This window comes from Erigeron canadensis, chromosome 7 (genome assembly GCF_010389155.1).
Source record: "Erigeron canadensis isolate Cc75 chromosome 7, C_canadensis_v1, whole genome shotgun sequence".
NCBI classification, from domain to species: Eukaryota; Viridiplantae; Streptophyta; class Magnoliopsida; order Asterales; family Asteraceae; genus Erigeron; species Erigeron canadensis.
In genome coordinates, this window is record NC_057767.1 from 30,160,152 (window position 1) to 30,179,777 (window position 19,626).

The 19,626-nt window shown below is 33.2% G+C and overlaps 4 protein-coding genes across 5 annotated transcripts; 2 read left to right on the forward strand and 2 right to left on the reverse strand.

Annotated features, from left to right (window-relative positions):
* The first annotated feature begins 795 nt into the window (after nt 1–795).
* LOC122609258 ((2Z,6Z)-farnesyl diphosphate synthase CPT6, chloroplastic-like) lies at nt 796–2,541 on the forward strand. The gene is made up of 3 exons (XM_043782317.1): nt 796–1,230; nt 1,507–1,562; nt 2,058–2,541. The coding sequence occupies exons 1-3, from the start codon at nt 796–798 to the stop codon at nt 2,494–2,496; spliced, it is 930 nt and encodes a 309-aa protein (XP_043638252.1). The 3' UTR covers nt 2,497–2,541.
* Nucleotides 2,542–11,563: 9,022 nt separating this feature from the next.
* On the forward strand, nt 11,564–14,351 carry LOC122606698 (E3 ubiquitin-protein ligase AIRP2-like). Its single transcript, XM_043779548.1, has 5 exons — nt 11,564–11,812; nt 12,263–12,413; nt 12,517–12,583; nt 13,153–13,387; nt 13,944–14,351. Exons 1-5 carry the CDS (start codon nt 11,739–11,741, stop codon nt 14,152–14,154), a joined length of 738 nt encoding a protein of 245 aa, XP_043635483.1. The 5' UTR covers nt 11,564–11,738; the 3' UTR covers nt 14,155–14,351.
* Nucleotides 14,352–14,693: 342 nt separating this feature from the next.
* Nucleotides 14,694–16,276, reverse strand: LOC122606696 (ammonium transporter 1 member 3). Its single transcript, XM_043779547.1, has one exon. The coding sequence runs from the start codon at nt 16,225–16,227 to the stop codon at nt 14,833–14,835; it is 1,395 nt and encodes a 464-aa protein (XP_043635482.1). The 5' UTR covers nt 16,228–16,276; the 3' UTR covers nt 14,694–14,832.
* Nucleotides 16,277–16,418: 142 nt separating this feature from the next.
* Nucleotides 16,419–19,313, reverse strand: LOC122606695 (non-specific phospholipase C1). 2 transcript variants are annotated; one of them, XM_043779546.1, is made up of 4 exons: nt 18,799–19,313; nt 18,092–18,699; nt 16,960–17,136; nt 16,419–16,874 (listed from the first exon to the last, which is right to left on the reverse strand). In XM_043779546.1, the coding sequence occupies exons 1-4, from the start codon at nt 19,197–19,199 to the stop codon at nt 16,564–16,566; spliced, it is 1,497 nt and encodes a 498-aa protein (XP_043635481.1). In that variant the 5' UTR covers nt 19,200–19,313; the 3' UTR covers nt 16,419–16,563. The 2 variants fall into 2 exon arrangements, with proteins under 2 accessions (XP_043635481.1, XP_043635480.1); XM_043779545.1 differs by having other exon boundaries at nt 18,092–19,313.
* Between the last annotated feature and the right edge of the window lie 313 nt (nt 19,314–19,626).

Genomic DNA, 19,626 nt, shown 5'->3' on the forward strand with positions numbered 1-19,626 from the left:
CTTTTTTTTTTTATATAAATTGAAAGGAAAAAGGAAAGAAATACGTATTACTTTAATTTTTAGGAGTAAACAACTTAAGATTGTACGTGTGACTACTACTGTATATATGGTTGGTTTTAATACGTCTATTTGTAGTTATTTAATGTGACGTTCCGATAAAGTCAATCTTGAATGTCCCAAAATTATCACTTATATCAACTAGAGGTACCTGCGTTATACATTGGTGTTATGGCGGTGGCTGGTACCAGTAGTGGTATCGGCAATGACAATTGATGATGGTGATTGGTGACCTCATCAAGTAATTTTAGTAATTGATATGAAAAAAAAGTAATAAATATATTTTAGAAAATAAGACAATGATAATGTAATTTAGTTCATTAAAGACTGAATGCTAATATCGCATATTCTATAAAAATAAACTTTCAAAGTATTTGGAGGTGTAAGATAGTTGTTATAAACTTTCAAAGTATATTTCATAAACTTTTATTTCTAATAAATTTTCAATATATACAAAAAGTTAAAGTTATTTTCACGAATTAAAACTGATTTCTTTTGGGGATGATTATATATATAAAAGCAAATGACTCTCTTTTTTCTCAGAAAATGAACTGATCGATCGATATATCTAAATTGGCCGAAGTAAATTTAATTGAAATGATTGTTGCACAACCATGGCTATATTACAAGAGCACACACGATACGACTCATATAAATATTATTCTACTTTATAATATTTACTAATTATATAGTTACATAGATTGGCTGATTCATATAACTTTGAATAATTTTGCAAAAATGGCAACCTTTCTTCTCAACATTTCTTTTTGTTCAACTTCAATGTTAACTTGTAAAACCAACATTTTCCCCCTTTACCCGAACAGCCATAAACACTTGTATTCAACAAAAAATATCTCCAAAAAACACAACTCTTCCTATGATTTCTCCATAACCAAATTGTGCCATGTTGTGCCATTGGCTTCCATCGAAGACAAAGAAGCAGGCAGTGCAACAGAAGTCGAATATCAAGCCTTGTGTAACGACGGCCTTCAAGCTGACTTGATACCGAATCATGTCGCACTGCTTATGGACTGTCAAAAGAAAAATATTGGTCTTGAAAATGATAAGAGTATCGGTTGCCCGTCGTTGATGGATATTGCTCGGAATTGTCGTGAACTCGGTGTCAAAGTTCTCTCCGTCTATACACTCTCTGACACCCTCCACGCAAATAAAGTAATTAATTAAGCTAATTAATTTTCTCCAAGTCATTTGTATCCCAATGTACAAGTCTTTATATTTCTAGTTTTGTTTATCATAAATTGGTAAGGTTTTTGATCTCCTTGGAAGGATATATGTGGGTTTGAGTTTGAGTTTTACTTCCCACAGTTGTGGGATGGATTAATATGGAGTTTTTTAAAAGTCATTAGTTTCATTTTATACATACGTATAGTATAAGAGTAATATAGAAAGCCTTTTTTAACTAATTAAGGGTTGAATATTCTAACGCAGGAGGAGGTTGATTTTGCAATGAACATAACCAAACTGGATTTAGATGAGCTATCAAGGTATGTATAGTTCATATTGTTGTATACTCTTGTGTGGAAAAAGTTAACCGAGAGAATTTTAAAATTTATGACTTATATCATATGTTTTTTTTATGTTCATTTGAAAAGTTATATAAGAACAAAAAGAAAATTAAAATCAAATTTTTATATTTACGTGTATATTTACATACATAAATGGTACATTATATATGAACAAATTCATATAAACAGATCAAATTATACGTAATTTTATATGTTATAAATTATTTTTCTTGTTCTTGTATGAATTTTTATTGTGCTTACATGTAAATAAAGTTATTCACATCATATTCCACTACATAATTTTAAGTTCCATGCTTATTGGAAAAAAAAAAGAATTCTCGCATGAACTCTTTATTTATCTTGTTTTGTATTATATGCATCTTATTCGTACTACCTTATAATCACAAAACAAAAAAACAAAAAAACTTATATATAATCATATGTACATTCATGGTATTGCACTATTGCATACAGAAACAATATCAGAATTTCTGTGATTGGCAATCGAAAAGCCATTTCAGACTCACTACAAGAAGTTATAACAACTATGGAAGAAACAACAAGGAATAATAAATCACTTCATATCATCGAAGCAGTGGACTACAGTGGACGATTAGATATAGTTCAAGCTTGCATTGCTCTTGCTCAAAAGGTAAATGATGGTCTAATACAACCCGAAGAAATCAACGACCAGTTTTTCCAAAAAGAACTCGAGACGAAGTGTTTGGAGTTCCCCAATCCCGACCTACTAATCCGAATTGGTGGAAAATATAGTATTGATAACTTCATGTTGTGGCAATCTGCTTATTCCGAAATCTATTTTGTAGAAAAAGATGTTGCCCAATTTAACAAGATTGATTTTGTTGAGGGGTTAAACATGTATCAGAAAAGACATAGACGGTATGGGAAGTAAAAAATAAAACTAGTGTGATGTATAGTGTATTTAATTGGGTTTGATCGAGATGAGTTTTGAGTTCATGGAGCTTAAATAGGAATTGGTAATGGTTGATGAAAGTTTATTGTCATATCGATGTATTATATGCTTGTACAACTACATATGGTAAAAAATGTATCGTATACATGGTAATTTTATCAAAATAGAAACGTATAATATCGCCTCCTTGATATATTAGGCAATAGAACAATAAGTACGGGATTATGATAATAATGGAATAAAAGTTTGGAAAATGCTAAACGCAAGTTGCATTTAACGTACATAAAATTTTGTACCTTCTCATCCCCTAAACTTTATGGTAAAAAAAATAATAATAGCATCTTAAATGTAGCCTTTAAGGCTGCGTTTAGAAAAACTGAAAAAAATTTAGACACTTTATTTGTTTTGGCAAGTTTGATTTCTAATGTGACATTAAAGACATGTGTTTTGAAATTTAGAATTATGTTGATAGCAATAAAAAAAACATTTCTATTGTCTTAACGTAATAAACTATACGAATCGTTATAATGTAAAGAGTATTTCTATTTTGTGCATTTTATGTAAATAATTTGTTATCTTGACCAATTATTATAATAAACTGGTTGAATCCAATTGTTGGTACAAACAATAAATATTTGTCCAAAGTTCTTTACACACAATGCATATTTAAGCATAGTTTCTTACATTTTAGGATACTAATTCTAAGAGAACTTATTAGCAAAAAGCAATCGATGATGACTGACTAACTAGATTTATTAAATAAAATTAAAACACATTTAATAATAAATATATATAAAAGAAAAGAAACAAATAAAACAAATAAAAAAGTTTTTAATTGTAATCACACATATAACATAATACACACATATAGATACTATCGGCACCAAGGCCCAAGCTACAAACCGACGGGCCATAACCCTTCTCACCGAAGGCATAGGTGATATTTGCGCCAAAAACAGTCCATGCCAAACTGCCAACACTACCGATCGAGTGTGTTACTGACTAATTTAAACAAAATATAATACGAGTATTAAAAAACAAACCAAAAAATAAGTTGTTTTAAGCCAACTATACCGGAATGTCAAAAGTTTCAAAAGCGCAGTACTGGTGAGTCTTTGGCCCATGTACAATATGAACTAATGGATCGTGTCAGATTTATGATAATATGATTACCTTTTTTGTTCCTACAAGTGATGGCAATATCATTGCAAAGTTGATAAAAATGAAATGCGAAATCATATTCATTTTGACAAAAAAATTTCAAGTTTAAATAAACAAAATTCGAGAAAAGCATAAGAAAGGAATAAATTAACAAATCGAAGGGTTTGACTATATGAAAGCTTAAAGCCTGCGACGACCAAATGACACGTCAAACCCTGTGATTCGATCATATTCATATTGCCTGGTGCTTCTTATTTGGTAATTTGGTTGGCCATCACGTGAAAATTTAATAGTATTGCATACGTTAAGTTCAGAGGCGGTATCAGGAAAAAATTCCAAAGGATCAAACTTAGAAAAATTATGAAAAATAATTTAAAATGGGGCAAAATATTAAAAACGTATAGAAATTTTTTAAAAATTTATGAAAAATTTAAAAATACATGACAAAATTTAAATTTAGAGTGGGGTATTGGACCCCCTTGCTCCCCCTTTAGTACCGCCACTGGTTAAGTTGTATTTAGCTACCTGATATTACGTTTTTCTATCAACGATAGTAAATATCCGTGTGTTGCGGCAGTAAGATGGTGGGGTGATAGATCATAAAGTGTGATAAGTCATAGAGTGTTATAGCCAAATGCCTTAACCGTACAGGTTCTGACCCCGGATTTATAAATTCGTCGAAAGTATATCGAATGACATCTCTAATGAAAGAGCATAAAATTTTAAGAACGTCCATATAATTTTTATAATTTATCTTTTTGAGATAAAAGATTTTAAATAAAGGATTTTTCTAAACATTGCCCCCTAAGCAATAGTTTAGAATTCTATATATGGATAATATTTATTAGAACCAATTTCAACATTAACTCTAGTATTAATTTGCAATTGATTTATTATTTATATTTGTATTTTGAACGTTAATTGATTCATCAGTTAAATGCAAAATATTTAAACATTAATTCTATCATTAATTTATCAATGGAAATGAAACTAATTTCAAGCATTAATTTACTTGGCGACATTCTTGAGTTAAAAAGCAGACACAGTGAGCTTAATTCTAAAGGCAGAATATGCTAATTGAAATTGTAAAAATACAAATATCGTAAACACAATGTAAGAAAAAAATAATAATAAGTAACTACCATATATACAATAGAAAGGCTCAAAAGTCAAAACACCAATTCCAATTAGAATTATTTTGTGATACTAAATAAACATTACATCAATTAATTCTTGCGAAAAATTAAATTTCATTTCAATAAAGTAAAAATGATGGTTCTACTTTGAAAAGTGAATATGGCGTTTTCTTTCAATGCCTGTTCATTCGATGAATGGTCTATTCTGAAATGTGAATATGGCGTTCTTCTTTTGATGCATGTTCATTCAAGTGCAATAAGAAAAATATATGTGTGTTTTCGGCAAAAATGAACCCGTATACTACATAAAAATCCTGGGAAAAAACTTGTGCCATGTTTGACATTACAACAATGATTTGGCATCTCAACAGGTAAATTAATGCTAAATTTAATGTTAAAATATTGTACAAATAAAGTTGTACTAATAGTTATGGGATTTTGTATTAAATGAAAAATAAGTAACATCCATATATAGAATTCTAAACAATTGTCTAAGGGGCAATATTTAGAAAAATCCTTAAATAAATTAAAACAATAAATGATTTATGGAGGAGAAAGAAAAAACGATTGGTTGAGATTTAAGGAGAGAAAAAAAAAATTATAGTTATTTTAGGTAAATATAAAATAGATATAAGAGTATTTTGAGAAATTAAATGTTGAAACTTAAAATTTAGACGGAGAATATTTTGGAGTCGAAAGGCGTACTTTTGATGGGAATTGACACCAACACCAAGTAGCTGCCTTTATTCAAATTGTATGGGGTTTAATATGTTTATACCTCGTATTCGACTCTTCGTTGGTCCAATTTGGATCCAACATGTTCTAGTGGACACTTTGTCATAAATTAATAATGACATCCCATAAAGCCGTAAAGCTACAAATCATCTTATTTCAAATTACAAATAAATAAAAATAATAATAAAAAAAAGTATGCTATAATTGGTTAGTAAATTTAAAAGATTTAGACTGGATTAGTTGGGTGGATTTTAATGTTAATAATATTAACATGTAACTTTATTTTCTTCGTCTTTTTTCTTTGATTTTGTTTTGGGACTTCTAGGCACTACCTGGCATGTCCCGTCTTTCTCTGTATTATGCAATATAATAAGGTCGTTAAAAAAAAAAAAAAAATTCAAACTTTTTAGTTGAAGCACCAAAAAATTAAGATTTTCAAACTTTACGTATTATTATCTCACATTTTTTAGTGTAGAATTCTAACATATGGATCTTCAAATAATTTCTCTAATATCAATAAGAAGAACTAAATCGAACGACATTTATAAAGTTAACCAAGTCTCAGGTATTATTCACATAACACAAACGATTAGTAAATTTAAATCCTTTTTGTCCAGATAAATTAAAACGGTCATAAAAGTTCATATGCGTTTAGACTTTAAACTTTAAAGTACTTCTCATCATTCATTTGTCAACATATTTGGGTTGGGCTATGGTCATAAAGAAAGAAATAACCATAAAAAAGAAGCCCATGGACTTAGATCAAATAACGCTTAACACAATAACACATTGCACATTGCACGTCGCGATATCGAGTAACTGTGTAAGTAAAGTGCTATGCTACGAAGTTCTTTTGTTGTTACTCTAGAAACGTTTTATCAAAAATTTATTAGGATTCTTAGTGTTATATGATCTGATTTAATTGACTTTTTTTTTTTTAAGTGATTACTATGCTTGCAATTTGATCGAGCCATTAAATATTACATAAGAGTTGATCGTTTGAACAAAGTTGTTTGTTATATGAATGGTGTATATACATGTAAAGAAAAGCTTTAGAGGTAATGATACATTAGGGGTTCATTACAAAGCGAAGGTACTACTATTTTTCGTTGAAGTTGGTAATTAATTATAAAGTGATTATTGTTTTTTTTTAGTTCATTAAAAGTATTATGTCTCTACTCAAACCTAGAAACCAATCAAAACGCGATCCCAAGTCACCATTTGAAGTCATAACACGAACAAAAGAAACTAAGAAGATCTTCAGTACATATTATCAAATAAATCAACCACGTTGGACGTCGTGATATAATTCAAGTTTGCATTGCTCTCGTTAAAAAGTCAGAGAAAGGCCAAATACAATCAGGATATATCGTCAAAAAACCGAAGTTCAGATGAAAACGTTATAACACTTCACCACATCTTATCCAAATGTGAATGACAAACTCTTATAATTGAATTAATTTCTAATCAACCAGTAAGGTTGAATAAAATTGAAAATCTCCATCTCTTTAGGGACAAAAATGAAAGTTTGTTATCACAAAAAAAAAAATTAGAAATTCTTTGGTGACAACTTCTCTGCCTTTAGTTGTTACATATCATTTATTTCATCATTTGTGGAAGATGAGATTGATAATAGTTGATATTCTCCGTTTAAAAGTAAACAGATAAATAAATGAATGATTTTAATATAATTTTAATCTATAATATATTATAGAGTAAATAGTTATTTTTAATTTTTTTTTTAAGTTTCAACATATAATCATTACCAAATTATATCAGTAACTTACACTATTCTCCTGTTGTGGCCACCAATCTCCGCCGCTGCTACCCTGTGCGCCACCACCACCCGCCTCCACCGCCGCACGTCATCACTATCGTTGCATCACGCGAGTACAGTTCTAGTTATACTTTAAGGGCAACGAGGTCCGATTCAGTATTGTGCCAAAGACAAACTCCGTTTTGGATTGCACCTATCCTTTTTTAATGTCAACATTTTCTAAACGGTCCTAACCTACTTCAACTTACATGACAATGTTATTTAGCAAATTATCATTTCATAATTCTGTTAATACGCTTTTAGTACAAAAAAATAAAATTTGGCTCATAAAAAAGTACCTCAAATGTGTCGACCCAAAACATATTTAGGGTATAATTAAATGATTATTTTTGTGTGCAATTTGCACTCATATCTCCATTATTTCTTCAAGGTGTATTGACACGATAGGTCGATGGCGACAGGCGTTTGACACGAATAACATTGGATAACATTTAAGGGTAAATATCTTATTATTCACTGGTACTCAAATCCATGGGCGCTTAAGTTTGAGCACTGGTCTGGTCCCACCGAAATATAAAAACCAAACATATTTCTAATTCTTCTCCTCATAAACTCGATATAATCCCATTTCCCACCTTATACTTATTAGTTTTGGACTTGTTCGAAATTAACTTCAGTTAATACGGAGTGATTAGATTTTAAAGTTCATACATTTTTTGATCATAGGTTACTTACATTTAGTAACAAACCTTTACTGTCTTCCATGATATATAGAAGAGGTGAAAAGTTAATAGTCTTATGCTTACCAAACAAATTTTTTTTTTTTATTACTCACTTTATCCAACTCAACTTGTTACATCCGTTATATATTAATAATATACGATTACTATGTAATATATATTATTGTGTTAGTATTAAAGTTAAATACGCGAACTAAATGATAATTTATTCTAAATATGCCTTTTAGATATGTTACAAATCAAAATCCAGCATATTGTATCATACTCAATCAAGAAACCTTAGATTATAAAACGTGTACTAAGTCATATGAACTTCATTTGACAATCTTAAAATTAATACCTACAACAAACATCCACTTAACTGGTCCATTTAGAACTTTAGAAACCTTTTGGTGTAGTTGACGTGAATGTTGGTCCCATAAGCTAATGGCGGCTAGGCATTCAACTCTTATGCTACCAAGTTAAGGCGACTTAAATCAACAATTACAAATAAGACTATATATTGGCATATAGTCATATACTGTTACCACTATTACTTTTTGATAAGTTACTATCTTTAGTCTCATTCAAGTTAAACATGTTTGTACTTTCAAATCATACTTACTTTATAAGGCTCTTCCATACAAATATACAATCTCCCACCTCTAACTCACTTCTAACATTATTCATCAGTTTTTTTTTCTTCTAGACACACCAAGAATACCCCTCTCCTTATAACCCCTACTTCTAACACTATTCATCCATTATTTTATTATATCATTTTTATTTTTCACAACATTAAACAAACACATTTTATTATAATTAAAACACATTACACTACTTAAAAATTAAAAACAACACAAAATTAAAAAACACAGTACTTGATAAAAAAAAAAACGAAATACATAATAATAATACAACTACTCTTCATCTTCATCATCTTTTATTGACATTTTTCCTATGCCACGGTAAGCGCGTTCGTCGAGCCACCACTTGTCGTGTTGTGGGCATTTGACTTCATCCGTTCTTTTGTCTTCCCCGCAATTGTCGTGGTACGATTCGGTCCAAGTGCATTGGTCACCCAACGTGTAACCGGCGTTAAAAACATAATCAATCACCCTCCTGGACCTTTTGGCCTCATCCTGCAAAAACAAAGAATATGTCTATTTGTATTGCCTCAAACTTTTGCTCGCATTGTCGCCTTTTTTCCCGAAGGTAACCCATGACCCCAGAGAGGTCAGTTTGAAGGAGGGTGTCCTCTTTGATACCTATTTGTGTTTTCATCTCATCTTCGGTTAGACGAGGTCGGTGAACATTTTTTTTTTATGATGAGAACACCATTTGCTTTGAAAGAGTGAGTGTGTTTGTAAAAGAATGAAAATCGAAATGGTGATGAAACTGGTTTGTGCTCTGGATTGGTATTTATAGAGGGATAATCCATCTAGCCGTTCAGGGACTGAAAGTGTAAATGGTTTTGAGTTTTTGGCTGTTTGAGGGACCGAAAGTGTAAATATTTTGAATTCGAACTTTGGAGGGACTGAAAGTGTAAATATTTTGAATAAACTTATTTTCTTATTAAATCATAGAGTAGACTTATTTTATTAAAATACCTAAGAACATTACAATACTAAAAGACAACACACAATTCAAACTGCTGAAACACACTTAGAAAAAAAAAATACTAAAGCACACTTAATCAAACTAGAAACTTCACTTCATAATTCAGAACAATTAAAAAAGAACCATGATAAACTACCTGAAGCAGTGCTCGTATCTAAAGCCCCTCCCATGCTTCTCCCGATATAGCTGATGCGTCGTTGCATAAATATTGCTCATCATCGTTGGTCCTCTCCTGTGCAATCAAGTGCGTCCAAATTGCCTCAAACTGTTTGCCTTCCTTCCGAATCATGCTCCAGTGATCTTTTAGTTGATCTTTGCTTTGTAGTCCTCCAGTGGTATCCGTGTTGAACATTTCAGTAACGTCGTCCTAAAAGGATTCGTCAGGATTATTCATTTCACACCTGCCTGTAACAGGCCCGGGTTCCTCAACACCCAACACCTCGACAAACAAAGATCTTCTGATTGAGTCCACCGACTTCTAGACATTGTTAATAGAATAGTTTATGAAAAATGGTTTATGAAATAGTTTATGGAAGATGAAAAGAAATAAGTTGTGATTTGCAATGATACTGTGAAGTTGGAAATAAATAGAGGTTTGAAAAAAAAAACAGAAAAAATTAAAACTAGCCGTTTAGTTTGAATTAGGATTAAAAAAAGTTTTTTTTTTTAATTTTCGGGCCCCACTACCTTCCTTCAGTTGCGTCTAAATTTGGAGGAAACCTCCCAGACGCAGCCGGTTCTACCAGCGTCTGGGGTCGGGTGTGCAGCGGATGAACTACATACGTACGGTGGAAGCATTATAAGCATGGGCCTAAGTATTCAGTACCAAATTTTTTTTGATTGCTTTTTTATTTGAACCACACTCATATACAACCAAACACATTTTCTCACCGCTATTGTGAGCTCCTATAATGTTCAATAAGACCGCTACCAACAGTATGTCACCACTTCATCTTGAGCTAGTCACCAAAAAGGATTCTATTAGCACACCCTCTTTTTTAGAGCGGAAGAGGACGAGACATATGTGCTGGAGTTGGTAGACCTGCATGAGTTGTTAACCAATTAAAAAGAAGTAAATTTATTTTTTTGTATTTTTATCTTATTTAATAATAAAATAATAATAAGAAAAAGACGAGGAAGATTTGACATTAACATAACTATGTAATGTTTGTGTAACTAAAAAGAAGTGGCATGAAGCTGATTAGTATGTGGCGGCAAAAATAAAGGTAAAAAATGCGGTCACTATTGGGAAAAACCTATGGACTTCTTACTAGCCCTCATTAAGTTTTCGTTAAAACTGCTATTGAAAATCCGATACTTTTCTCTTGATAATTTATGCGTAAAAAATTACATTCCATTAATCTAGACAAGTTGCAATCCCTTATTTATTGATCATGTAATGTTAGTTCGAAATAACCTAAATTAACATCAAGAATTACAATCGATTTTAAATATACAGCTTTACAAGTCTTGTTACAAGAACGATATGTATGTAATAGTCACAACTTACATTCATAACGAAGCTACGAATAAATATTTCGAAATTGTTATTCTTTGATTCTATTAAAACCCAACATCTAGAGTTCAAAGGGTTACAAATGTAACTATCCAAATAATGACAATAACCTTATCATTCCGAAAACCATGAACCCGACAACCTGGTGAATGGTACACTATTCAATCTATTATAGATATTTGTTGGTCTCAATACTTTACAATATAATATTACTCCATATATTATATAAATAAATAAATAATGTTAAGTGGATAAACACAAATCTTTATCTTCATGATAATATAAAACTATTTAAATAATAATATTTAAAACATCGGTTGCACCAAGATAACTCAAAACTTTAATAGCCCACTATCCCATTTTCAACTTAAAAACAGACAAAACAACTGTTCTTCTTGTGTTATAAATTTCATATAATATATCACTTTTAGTAAGCCTTAAAATTAGTGTCACTTTGTGCATTTTTGTGTGCGTATTTTAAAGATTTTTCCATTAAGGTGTTCTTTTATACATATAAAAATTTGGAAAAGTTTTCTGGGTGTTTGATAATATATGGTATGATGGTTATGGGAAAAATATTTAAGGATTCACTTAAAGCTCTTGAAGCTGATATTCAACATGCTAATACTTTGTAAGTATTACTTTTTTTTTTACAGTAATAATTATCATGTTTTGTTATATTTTGTTCTTGTTTGACTCTAGTGTGGAAATTTAGATGACCATATATATTTTGGTTTTTCTGTTAAGGTTATTTGGAGTTCGATCATGAGTCTTTTTGACTTAGATTTAAAGTTTCATAATTTTCTGGTTTAGTGTTATGTTATTTGGGATTTCCATCTTTGGAAATATCTTATTTTGTAAAAAGTAATCATATAATTTTGAATATCAAGAGATAAAATTGGAAGAATTAATGAATAGACACATCTTATGCTGATGTGATTTTAGTAGAATATATCATTTCCCTTTGCGGAAAGATTCAGTTTTAGTGTTCTCAGTATCGGGATACTGAAACTGATTCTAACGTATCGATTTCAAAACGTGTCGATTTTCATCTTTCTAATTCAAGTTTTTGTGATTACAGAGCTTTGAGTTCATCTCGGGATCATGATGGAGCCTGCCTACAAATGAGACTATCTTTTAGTCCTGCTGTAGACTTGTTCTCGTTTCTTTTTCCGTGGACGGATTGTAAAATTGCAGGAGCTCTCGGGTTACTTCGAATTTTCATTTATATGGTAAGAAATATATGTGTGAAATATGATACGTTTTACTTAAGGTTTGTGTTAATGTTTTATGTTGTGGCATTACTAATTTGGTACAAAATGTTGGCCAAAACAGACATTTGCTGATGGCAAAACTACTATGTGTCTTCAAGAAAGGAAAGCAAGCATCAAACAGTTTTACGGTTAGTGAATTCCCAATAGTCCAAAAAATGGTTACTTTTTTGTTTTTATGTTTCATGGTTAATGAAACTAAGGGATGTTTTTATTTAAGGGTGAAATCAGTTTTATAATAACTATAACAAACTGGTTTTCCGAGGGTAAGATATAGTCTGACAGTTATAGTATGTATCCAATTTTGAACGTCGATATTGTGTATTCAGCTCTCAAATGTTGCTGGCGTATGTATCTTCAGAGGCGGTACCAAAGAGGGGCAAGAGGGGCCAATGCCCTCCTGAAATATATATTTTGCCATGAATTTTAAAGATTTTTAAAATTTACCCCAATTTAGATTAATTTTTTTTTCATACATTTTTTAACTTTGCCCCCTCTTTGGGTTTTTTTTTTTTTCATGGTACCGCCCCTAGTATCTTGTGGCATATTTGCTGGCATGCCAATGTCAGCAAAATACCATCTGATATGTTGTATACACACAATAGAAGCACTCTAAATTCGATACTTAACAATTGTCGTGTCTTATACAGCCATGAATTTGACTCACATTGTACTAAAATAGTGAGTTTTATATGAACAGATATTCTATTTCCTTCTATATTGCAACTCCAAAGTGGGCTAACAGATTTAGAAGAGAGAAAACAGAGAGAAATATGCTCTAAAAGATACCTAAGTAATGACAGTTCCGACAAGGGAAAGTTCTCGGATGTTGATGTTGAAAGAGAAACCGAATGTGGGATTTGCTTGGAAACGTGTAGCAAAGTGGTATTACCGAATTGCAGCCATTCTTTATGCTTGAAATGTTTTCGGGATTGGTAAGTTTTCTTTCTTCGTTTTCTTTCAATACTGTTGCGAATCAAGTAAATAAGTTTCATAATCAGTCTCTTCGGTTCTTTTGGTAGCCCCCTTAAAATAAAAGCCTCAGAAACACAAAATAGCAAAATCTGATTGTCAAACGTAGGGGGTGTTTGGATGTGCATTTTAAAAGTGATTAAATGATTTATGTTCCAAAATAAGTGTCCACAAGACCATGACCAAAAAACACAGTTTCAGGAAAATGCATAATCATTACTTTGTTTATGTGTAATTACAAGATGGCAATGTTATCATTGTTTTTGGTACAGACTTTTACATATCAATTTTTGAAGAAGTGAATTAAGGGTAAAACCATAAAGTTGATGTATTACTTTTGGTAGCAGAAGACACTTATTATAGGACAAAGTATAATAAAAAGGCAGGACACTTATTTTGGGCCGGGTGAGGTACTTAAAAGGAAATAGCAAATAGGTAAACTCGGTTTCATATGAGAAGAAATTCTATTTCTCATGTCCATTGGAAGTGAACTCTTGTTCAATGTTTTTGTTTTTCTAGGCATGGGAGATCACGGTCATGCCCGTTCTGTAGGGATAGTCTGAAAGAAATGAATGTAGACGACCTCTGGATGTGCATTGAAGCTGGTGAAATAGTTGATATGAGTGTAATCGTAAAGGAAAACAAGAAGAGGTTGTTTGTGTACATAGAGAAGTTGCCCCTTATAATTCCCGGTGGCTTATCTGATCACAAGGATTATCATCAGATATAGGAGACATAAAGATTAGTGTATAAGGTGTACATGATTTTACAAATTTGGATGTTTTAGAGGTGTAAATCTTTGTTTGATTCCCTGTTTCCTTAGCTATATGGGATTCCAACAGTTATTTCTTGATTGTTTGTGAATTCAGAGCGATTTAGCTGCAGTGGTGTATATTTTATGAAATGATAGTGGAACATTGTTATGGATATGGTTTATTGGTGTTTGAAGGCTGTTTTCGACGTGTTGTACAGGGCAAAACCGACTGGTTTGGCAACTCAAGGTGGTGTCTTTCAAGTGACATCATAGGTAAAGATGGCAAATGGTTTGAGGTAACAAGTCAAAAGGGTAATTCGTATAATGGGTCACGTTGACCCGTCTTTAACGTGAGTGGGTACATGATGAGTTATGCTGACCCTTCACACATGTTTAGGTATCAAGTTCCACACAATGTACATTTCGTGATACTTGAGACCAGTTTTTGATAGATTACATGGCTGTTTTTAACCATATAGCGAAGATATATGCTGTTGGGGCTTGACCATGATCCATTCTTCAACGTATGCACATTCTTGTAGCTTTTTATTCAATAAAAGTGACCACATTTACGAAAGAATACAACAAATTACAACATCATATGTAGAAAAATATTACCATAATATACACAAATCACACAACCAATCAATAGGATCAGGATTGATCGTGAAGCCTAAGGTAATCACCATACAACTGTGGACCGCTCTCTTCTGGGTGTGCATTGTAGGCATAACCACCATGGCTCGAAATATCGAGCCCAGCAACTTCTTCGTCGATTGATATCCTTAGTATACTCAGCTTATGTAGAAGGTAAAACAACGGACCCATGGTCACACTAACCCAAGACACAATAACGACGACTTCCATGACTTGGGCTCCAATCAACCCCCAACCTCCCCCCAAGAACAGCCCGTAAGGCCTTGTTATCCCTAGAGTACCTGAGTTGTAGGTTTCGATAACAAACTGCTCTTTTGCGAATAAGCCCGTGAAAATTAACCCCCATGCCCCACATCCACCATGCAATTGAGCTGCCTCCAAAGGGTCGTCATAATGCAGCTTTAGAGCTACGATATTAAGCCCGATTAGAACACAGGCTGCAACAAATCCACACACAATGGCAGCCCATGGCTCCACCACTGAGCAACCAGATGTGATGGCCACAAACCCACCAAGGACACCGTTGCAGACATCTAAAGCATCCCAATGACCGACAAGTAGGCGTCGGCCAAACAAGGTTACAATACCAGCAGTTGAACCAGCTAGTGTTGTTGTAACCGCTGTTCGACCCACTGCAGTCCAGTTACCTTCATCGAAATTATCGGGATATGAGACCAGAATCTTGTTAAATGATCCTGGATTAAACCCGAACCAACCAAACCACAACAAGAAAGTCCCGAGTACTACTAGAGTGGCATTGTGACCACGCATTTGAACAGGCTTCCCAAAAGCATCAAACCTACCAACCCTTGGTCCTTCTATAAGTGCACCCCATAATCCACCAATTCCACCAACCAAGTGCACCACACCACTACCCGCAAAATCAATAGCGCCTGATCCAAACAAGCAGGTTGTAGCCCCAGGGTTGAGCCAACCGTTAGAAGACCAAACCCAATGGGCCACAACTGGATAAACAAACCCAGTAAGGAAAAAAGAAAAAACAAGATAGGCACTAAATTGGGTTCGCTCCGCTATCGACCCTGCAGTGATCCCCGCAACCGCTATAGCAAACGCCCATTGATAAAGAAAGAAACTATAGTCATACGAACTTGAGGGGATATCTTTTAAAGCAAAGTACTGAGTACCAATGAATGGGTTCGAGTCCGACCCACCACCAAAGGCAAACGCAAACCCAAATAAGAAGTACGAGAGGCTACCAACGACTGCATCTACAACATTAGTCAGCATAATGTTCATGGCATTCTTGGCCCGAACTGAGCCCGCACATAGCATGGCAAAGCCCAGCTGCATCATAAAGACCAAATAGCCTGAGAAGAGAAGGTAAATGGTGTTGATTGAATCTGTCACACTGGTTTCCCAAGAAACCTCCATGTTTTTACTCACACACACTATTGTGTGCAAGGCTGTAAGCTAAGAAATGTGAGGGATGATATTATTAGATGGGCCTAAATTATTAATATACCAACAGAAATGAAAACATCCATGACCACATGTTTCATGAGACAACTTGAGCATTCTAAGCCAGTGGTTTGACCAACTTATAGATAGGCAAACTCAATCTGTTTGACTCGGTTTAACTTGGTGGTTAGGATAACCAACAATTATGAGCATTAAACCTATGTAAATCTAAGGCATAAGTTATGATGAATTTTTTTATCTATACATACATAAAAGTTAAAAACTAATATACATATGATTTTCATACTTTTAGTAGGTTTGAATTCGTCTTTGTGTTGATCGGCTACTGAGAGCGGGTCCCATTGTGACAATGGCAGATTCATTGGCTCCGGCTCTCAGGGCTGCCTTTCCAGCTTCCAAAAACCTCGTGACCGCATCATGTGCGTATTGGTGGGCTTCACCAACTGTCATATAGTTTCCAATATTGGGGTATGTGTTTAGCACATGATCGCCATTAAGCTGTGATGCAAGCTGAATTAGTTCGATTTGGAACTCGGTGAGTCTCATGTCCTCTTTTGGTCCTCTTGGCCTCAGTGACACCTTGACTTCAGGAAGTTTTTCTGCACAAAATAATAAAGAGAATAACAATCCAAGAAGTTTGAATCTTAATTTAGGAACAGGTAGATGGTGTTATAATTCACGAACCTGGGCAATCATCACGAGGAGTATCACGAAGGTTAAAGTAATTCTCAAAGGTCCCGGCCCACTCATCCCGTTTGGTCAAGAAGTCAGACTCTAAATTGAAGAGCTTCTTTACAGTTGCCGGGATAGAAGAATGTTCAAATTGCGAATATGGATTTGGTCCATTCGGTTCATGTATTACTGCATTAACCAATTAAAGTCATACACTCATACCTAGTACTTCTCAAATCCAACTTTGCATTGAATGATCAATTTTAATCTCTGAAAGTTCTCTACTAGCAAATTCTTGTCGTTTTGAAATTAGAAAAGAAAAGAAAACTTGTTTCACATCAAAAAAGGGATTGTAACGAAGAAGCAGATCACTTGGCTTATTTCCAAGCTGGGACACATAAAAGTGATAAAACTAAACCATAAATATCAATAAATAAAATAAAAATCAGAGAATAGTGTAGAATATGCTATTTCAATGAGCTAACACAAATAAATTTCAACGAAAGGAAAAATTGATAAAACACGGGTTTTCTTAACTAGAAATACAAATTAAGCATAGAGAATCAGTAAATTAGCAATCTTTAAGTCTTAGTAATGAAATTGAGTCAAGAAAAGCTGAAAATAAAAATGCATACAGGTGGTAACTTAATACTATTGTGGTAACTTAACACTATATTAAACCTTATAAGCTAAACTCCCGCTAGCAAAACTTGTGACGACAATTCAAACAAGTGACAAGAACTCAAAAGGGCAACAACTTATAAAATTTTGTAGCAATTCTCATTAGACGATTGAAATACTAAGAATTTTGTAATGGGTGTTAGCAAAGATTCAATTAAATGGAAGATATGCCGAATAAAAGCTAAGATTTTGCATCAAAATGTACTTATGTAACTCAAATCACTAACCATCATGAACTCTCTCCTAAGTTCCGGATAACAAGAAGCCCAATGGCGACAACTTTTAAGCATCCATTTTTCATTCATTTATTAAGCAATTATCATATCTTATATAGACATTAAATAGCAAAGTTTCAATTATAAAATCCAGGATTTTGCATGAAACTATACTCATACAACTGCAATGAACAAGAACCCGAAAATGTAGCATAAAATATCATAAGCCCAGCTCAAAAAACACTCACCTGTGCCTTTATCAATCCAAGGAGATATCAACAAAGTAGGAACCCGAACACCCAACCGATCAAACCCAAAGTAATACGGTTCGGGACCAATAATCCCATCCGGATTAGGCACATTATCAAGCGGCGTAGGCACATGATCATAAAAACCACCATGTTCATCATAAGTAATCAACAAAGCCATTTCATTCCATTGAGGACTAGCCCTTAATGTCTCATAAACTTCCTTAACAAACGCTTGTCCAATCGCCACATCATGCGACGGATGATCATCGTTAGCCGGAAACACATTCACATCAAAATACCTTTGTTCCACTACCACATAATTAGGCAACTTTCCATTTTTAGCATGGTACTTAAACTTCAAATCATACTCATGAAACTTAGTAACATACTTAAGTTTTCTTAAACTCTTAAAAAACAATGTAGCAGGGATATTTTGGTAATATATTCCAAAACTAAGGCCATTTTCATCTAATGAATCAAATATAGTTTTTTGAGGAAAACCATTTATCAAGTCTTTTCTTACATTACTTGATGCCCCGTGAGAAGTAGCTGAGTGAACATAAAACCGGTTCGGCTGAGTCGAAGCCGGAACCGAGGCGAACCACCTGTCCAACACAGCAAACTCGTTAACCAACTCGGTGTAACTCGGTAACAACTCCGGGTCAAACCCGGACATTACAGTACTGTTTAGCCCATTTACTAACATAGAATTTGCTTGTTGGACAAACCCATTCATTGGAGCCGGGTTGGATACAGTACTATTCGACCCGAATATCTGTTCCCGGATAGCTTGAATAGAATGACCCGGATCCGAATCAACAAAAACTGCATCTTCTGATACATAGATTTTTTCGGAACCCGGGTCGGAAGCATTTGCATGGTTATATTCTTGACCCGTTAACCCGTCAATATCGGGTCGGGTTTTCTTGATCCAACCCAACATGTGATCAAACGAACGGTTTTCCATGACCAAAACGACAAGAGTTTTGATGGGTCCGTTTATTTCGTGGATTTTTTTATGAAAAGGTGTTGAATTTAGTGGTTTTGTGAGGATTAAGACGTGGGTTAGGATTAAGATGGTTATTAATGGTCGTCGGAGGATCATTTTTGAATTTCCGGTGAGTTTTACGGCGGTGATCGGAGAAAGGTGGTTACAAGAGATTAATTGGTGGGAGAGTGTGAGTGAAGGATCACAACAAAACAAAAAAGGTTTATCCGTTTGGATTTTGGGAGGAAATGGGAATTTAATACTTAAAAAGATATTTATAATTTTAGTAAATGTTTACTTATTGTGAAAATTAAAAAAAAATTCAAAAACCTGAATTTAAGTGTTTTTAAAAAATAAATTATGTTAAGTTTCAACCACTGTGTGTCTTTGATAGAGAGTGAAAATAAAAAAATTAGTCAAATATACTGTAATTTGAAACTGTTTTAAAAACAAATAAAAATATTTTAGTTTTCAAATAATTACAACCTTTATAATTTTACTTTTTTTTTTTATAAAAAGTCTATATCTATCAAGCGTTATTAGA

Excerpts from the sequence above, each read along its gene's own strand:
- LOC122606698 (XM_043779548.1), top strand. The coding sequence starts at position 11,739 with ATGATGGTTATGGGAAAAATATTTAAGGATTCACTTAAAGCTCTTGAA. Across the intron at positions 12,584-13,152 it reads AAGCATCAAACAGTTTTACG|ATATTCTATTTCCTTCTATA; the intron begins GTTAGTGAATTC and ends TTATATGAACAG. Across the intron at positions 13,388-13,943 it reads TTGAAATGTTTTCGGGATTG|GCATGGGAGATCACGGTCAT; the intron begins GTAAGTTTTCTT and ends TTGTTTTTCTAG.
- LOC122606695 (XM_043779545.1), bottom strand. The coding sequence starts at position 19,199 with ATGATCCTCCGACGACCATTAATAACCATCTTAATCCTAACCCACGTC. Across the intron at positions 17,137-18,091 it reads TTGGATTGATAAAGGCACAG|TAATACATGAACCGAATGGA; the intron begins GTGAGTGTTTTT and ends TGGTTAATGCAG. Across the intron at positions 16,875-16,959 it reads TCCTCGTGATGATTGCCCAG|AAAAACTTCCTGAAGTCAAG; the intron begins GTTCGTGAATTA and ends TATTTTGTGCAG.
- LOC122609258 (XM_043782317.1), top strand. The coding sequence starts at position 796 with ATGGCAACCTTTCTTCTCAACATTTCTTTTTGTTCAACTTCAATGTTA. Across the intron at positions 1,231-1,506 it reads ACACCCTCCACGCAAATAAA|GAGGAGGTTGATTTTGCAAT; the intron begins GTAATTAATTAA and ends ATTCTAACGCAG. Across the intron at positions 1,563-2,057 it reads GATTTAGATGAGCTATCAAG|AAACAATATCAGAATTTCTG; the intron begins GTATGTATAGTT and ends TATTGCATACAG.
- LOC122606696 (XM_043779547.1), bottom strand. The coding sequence starts at position 16,227 with ATGGAGGTTTCTTGGGAAACCAGTGTGACAGATTCAATCAACACCATT.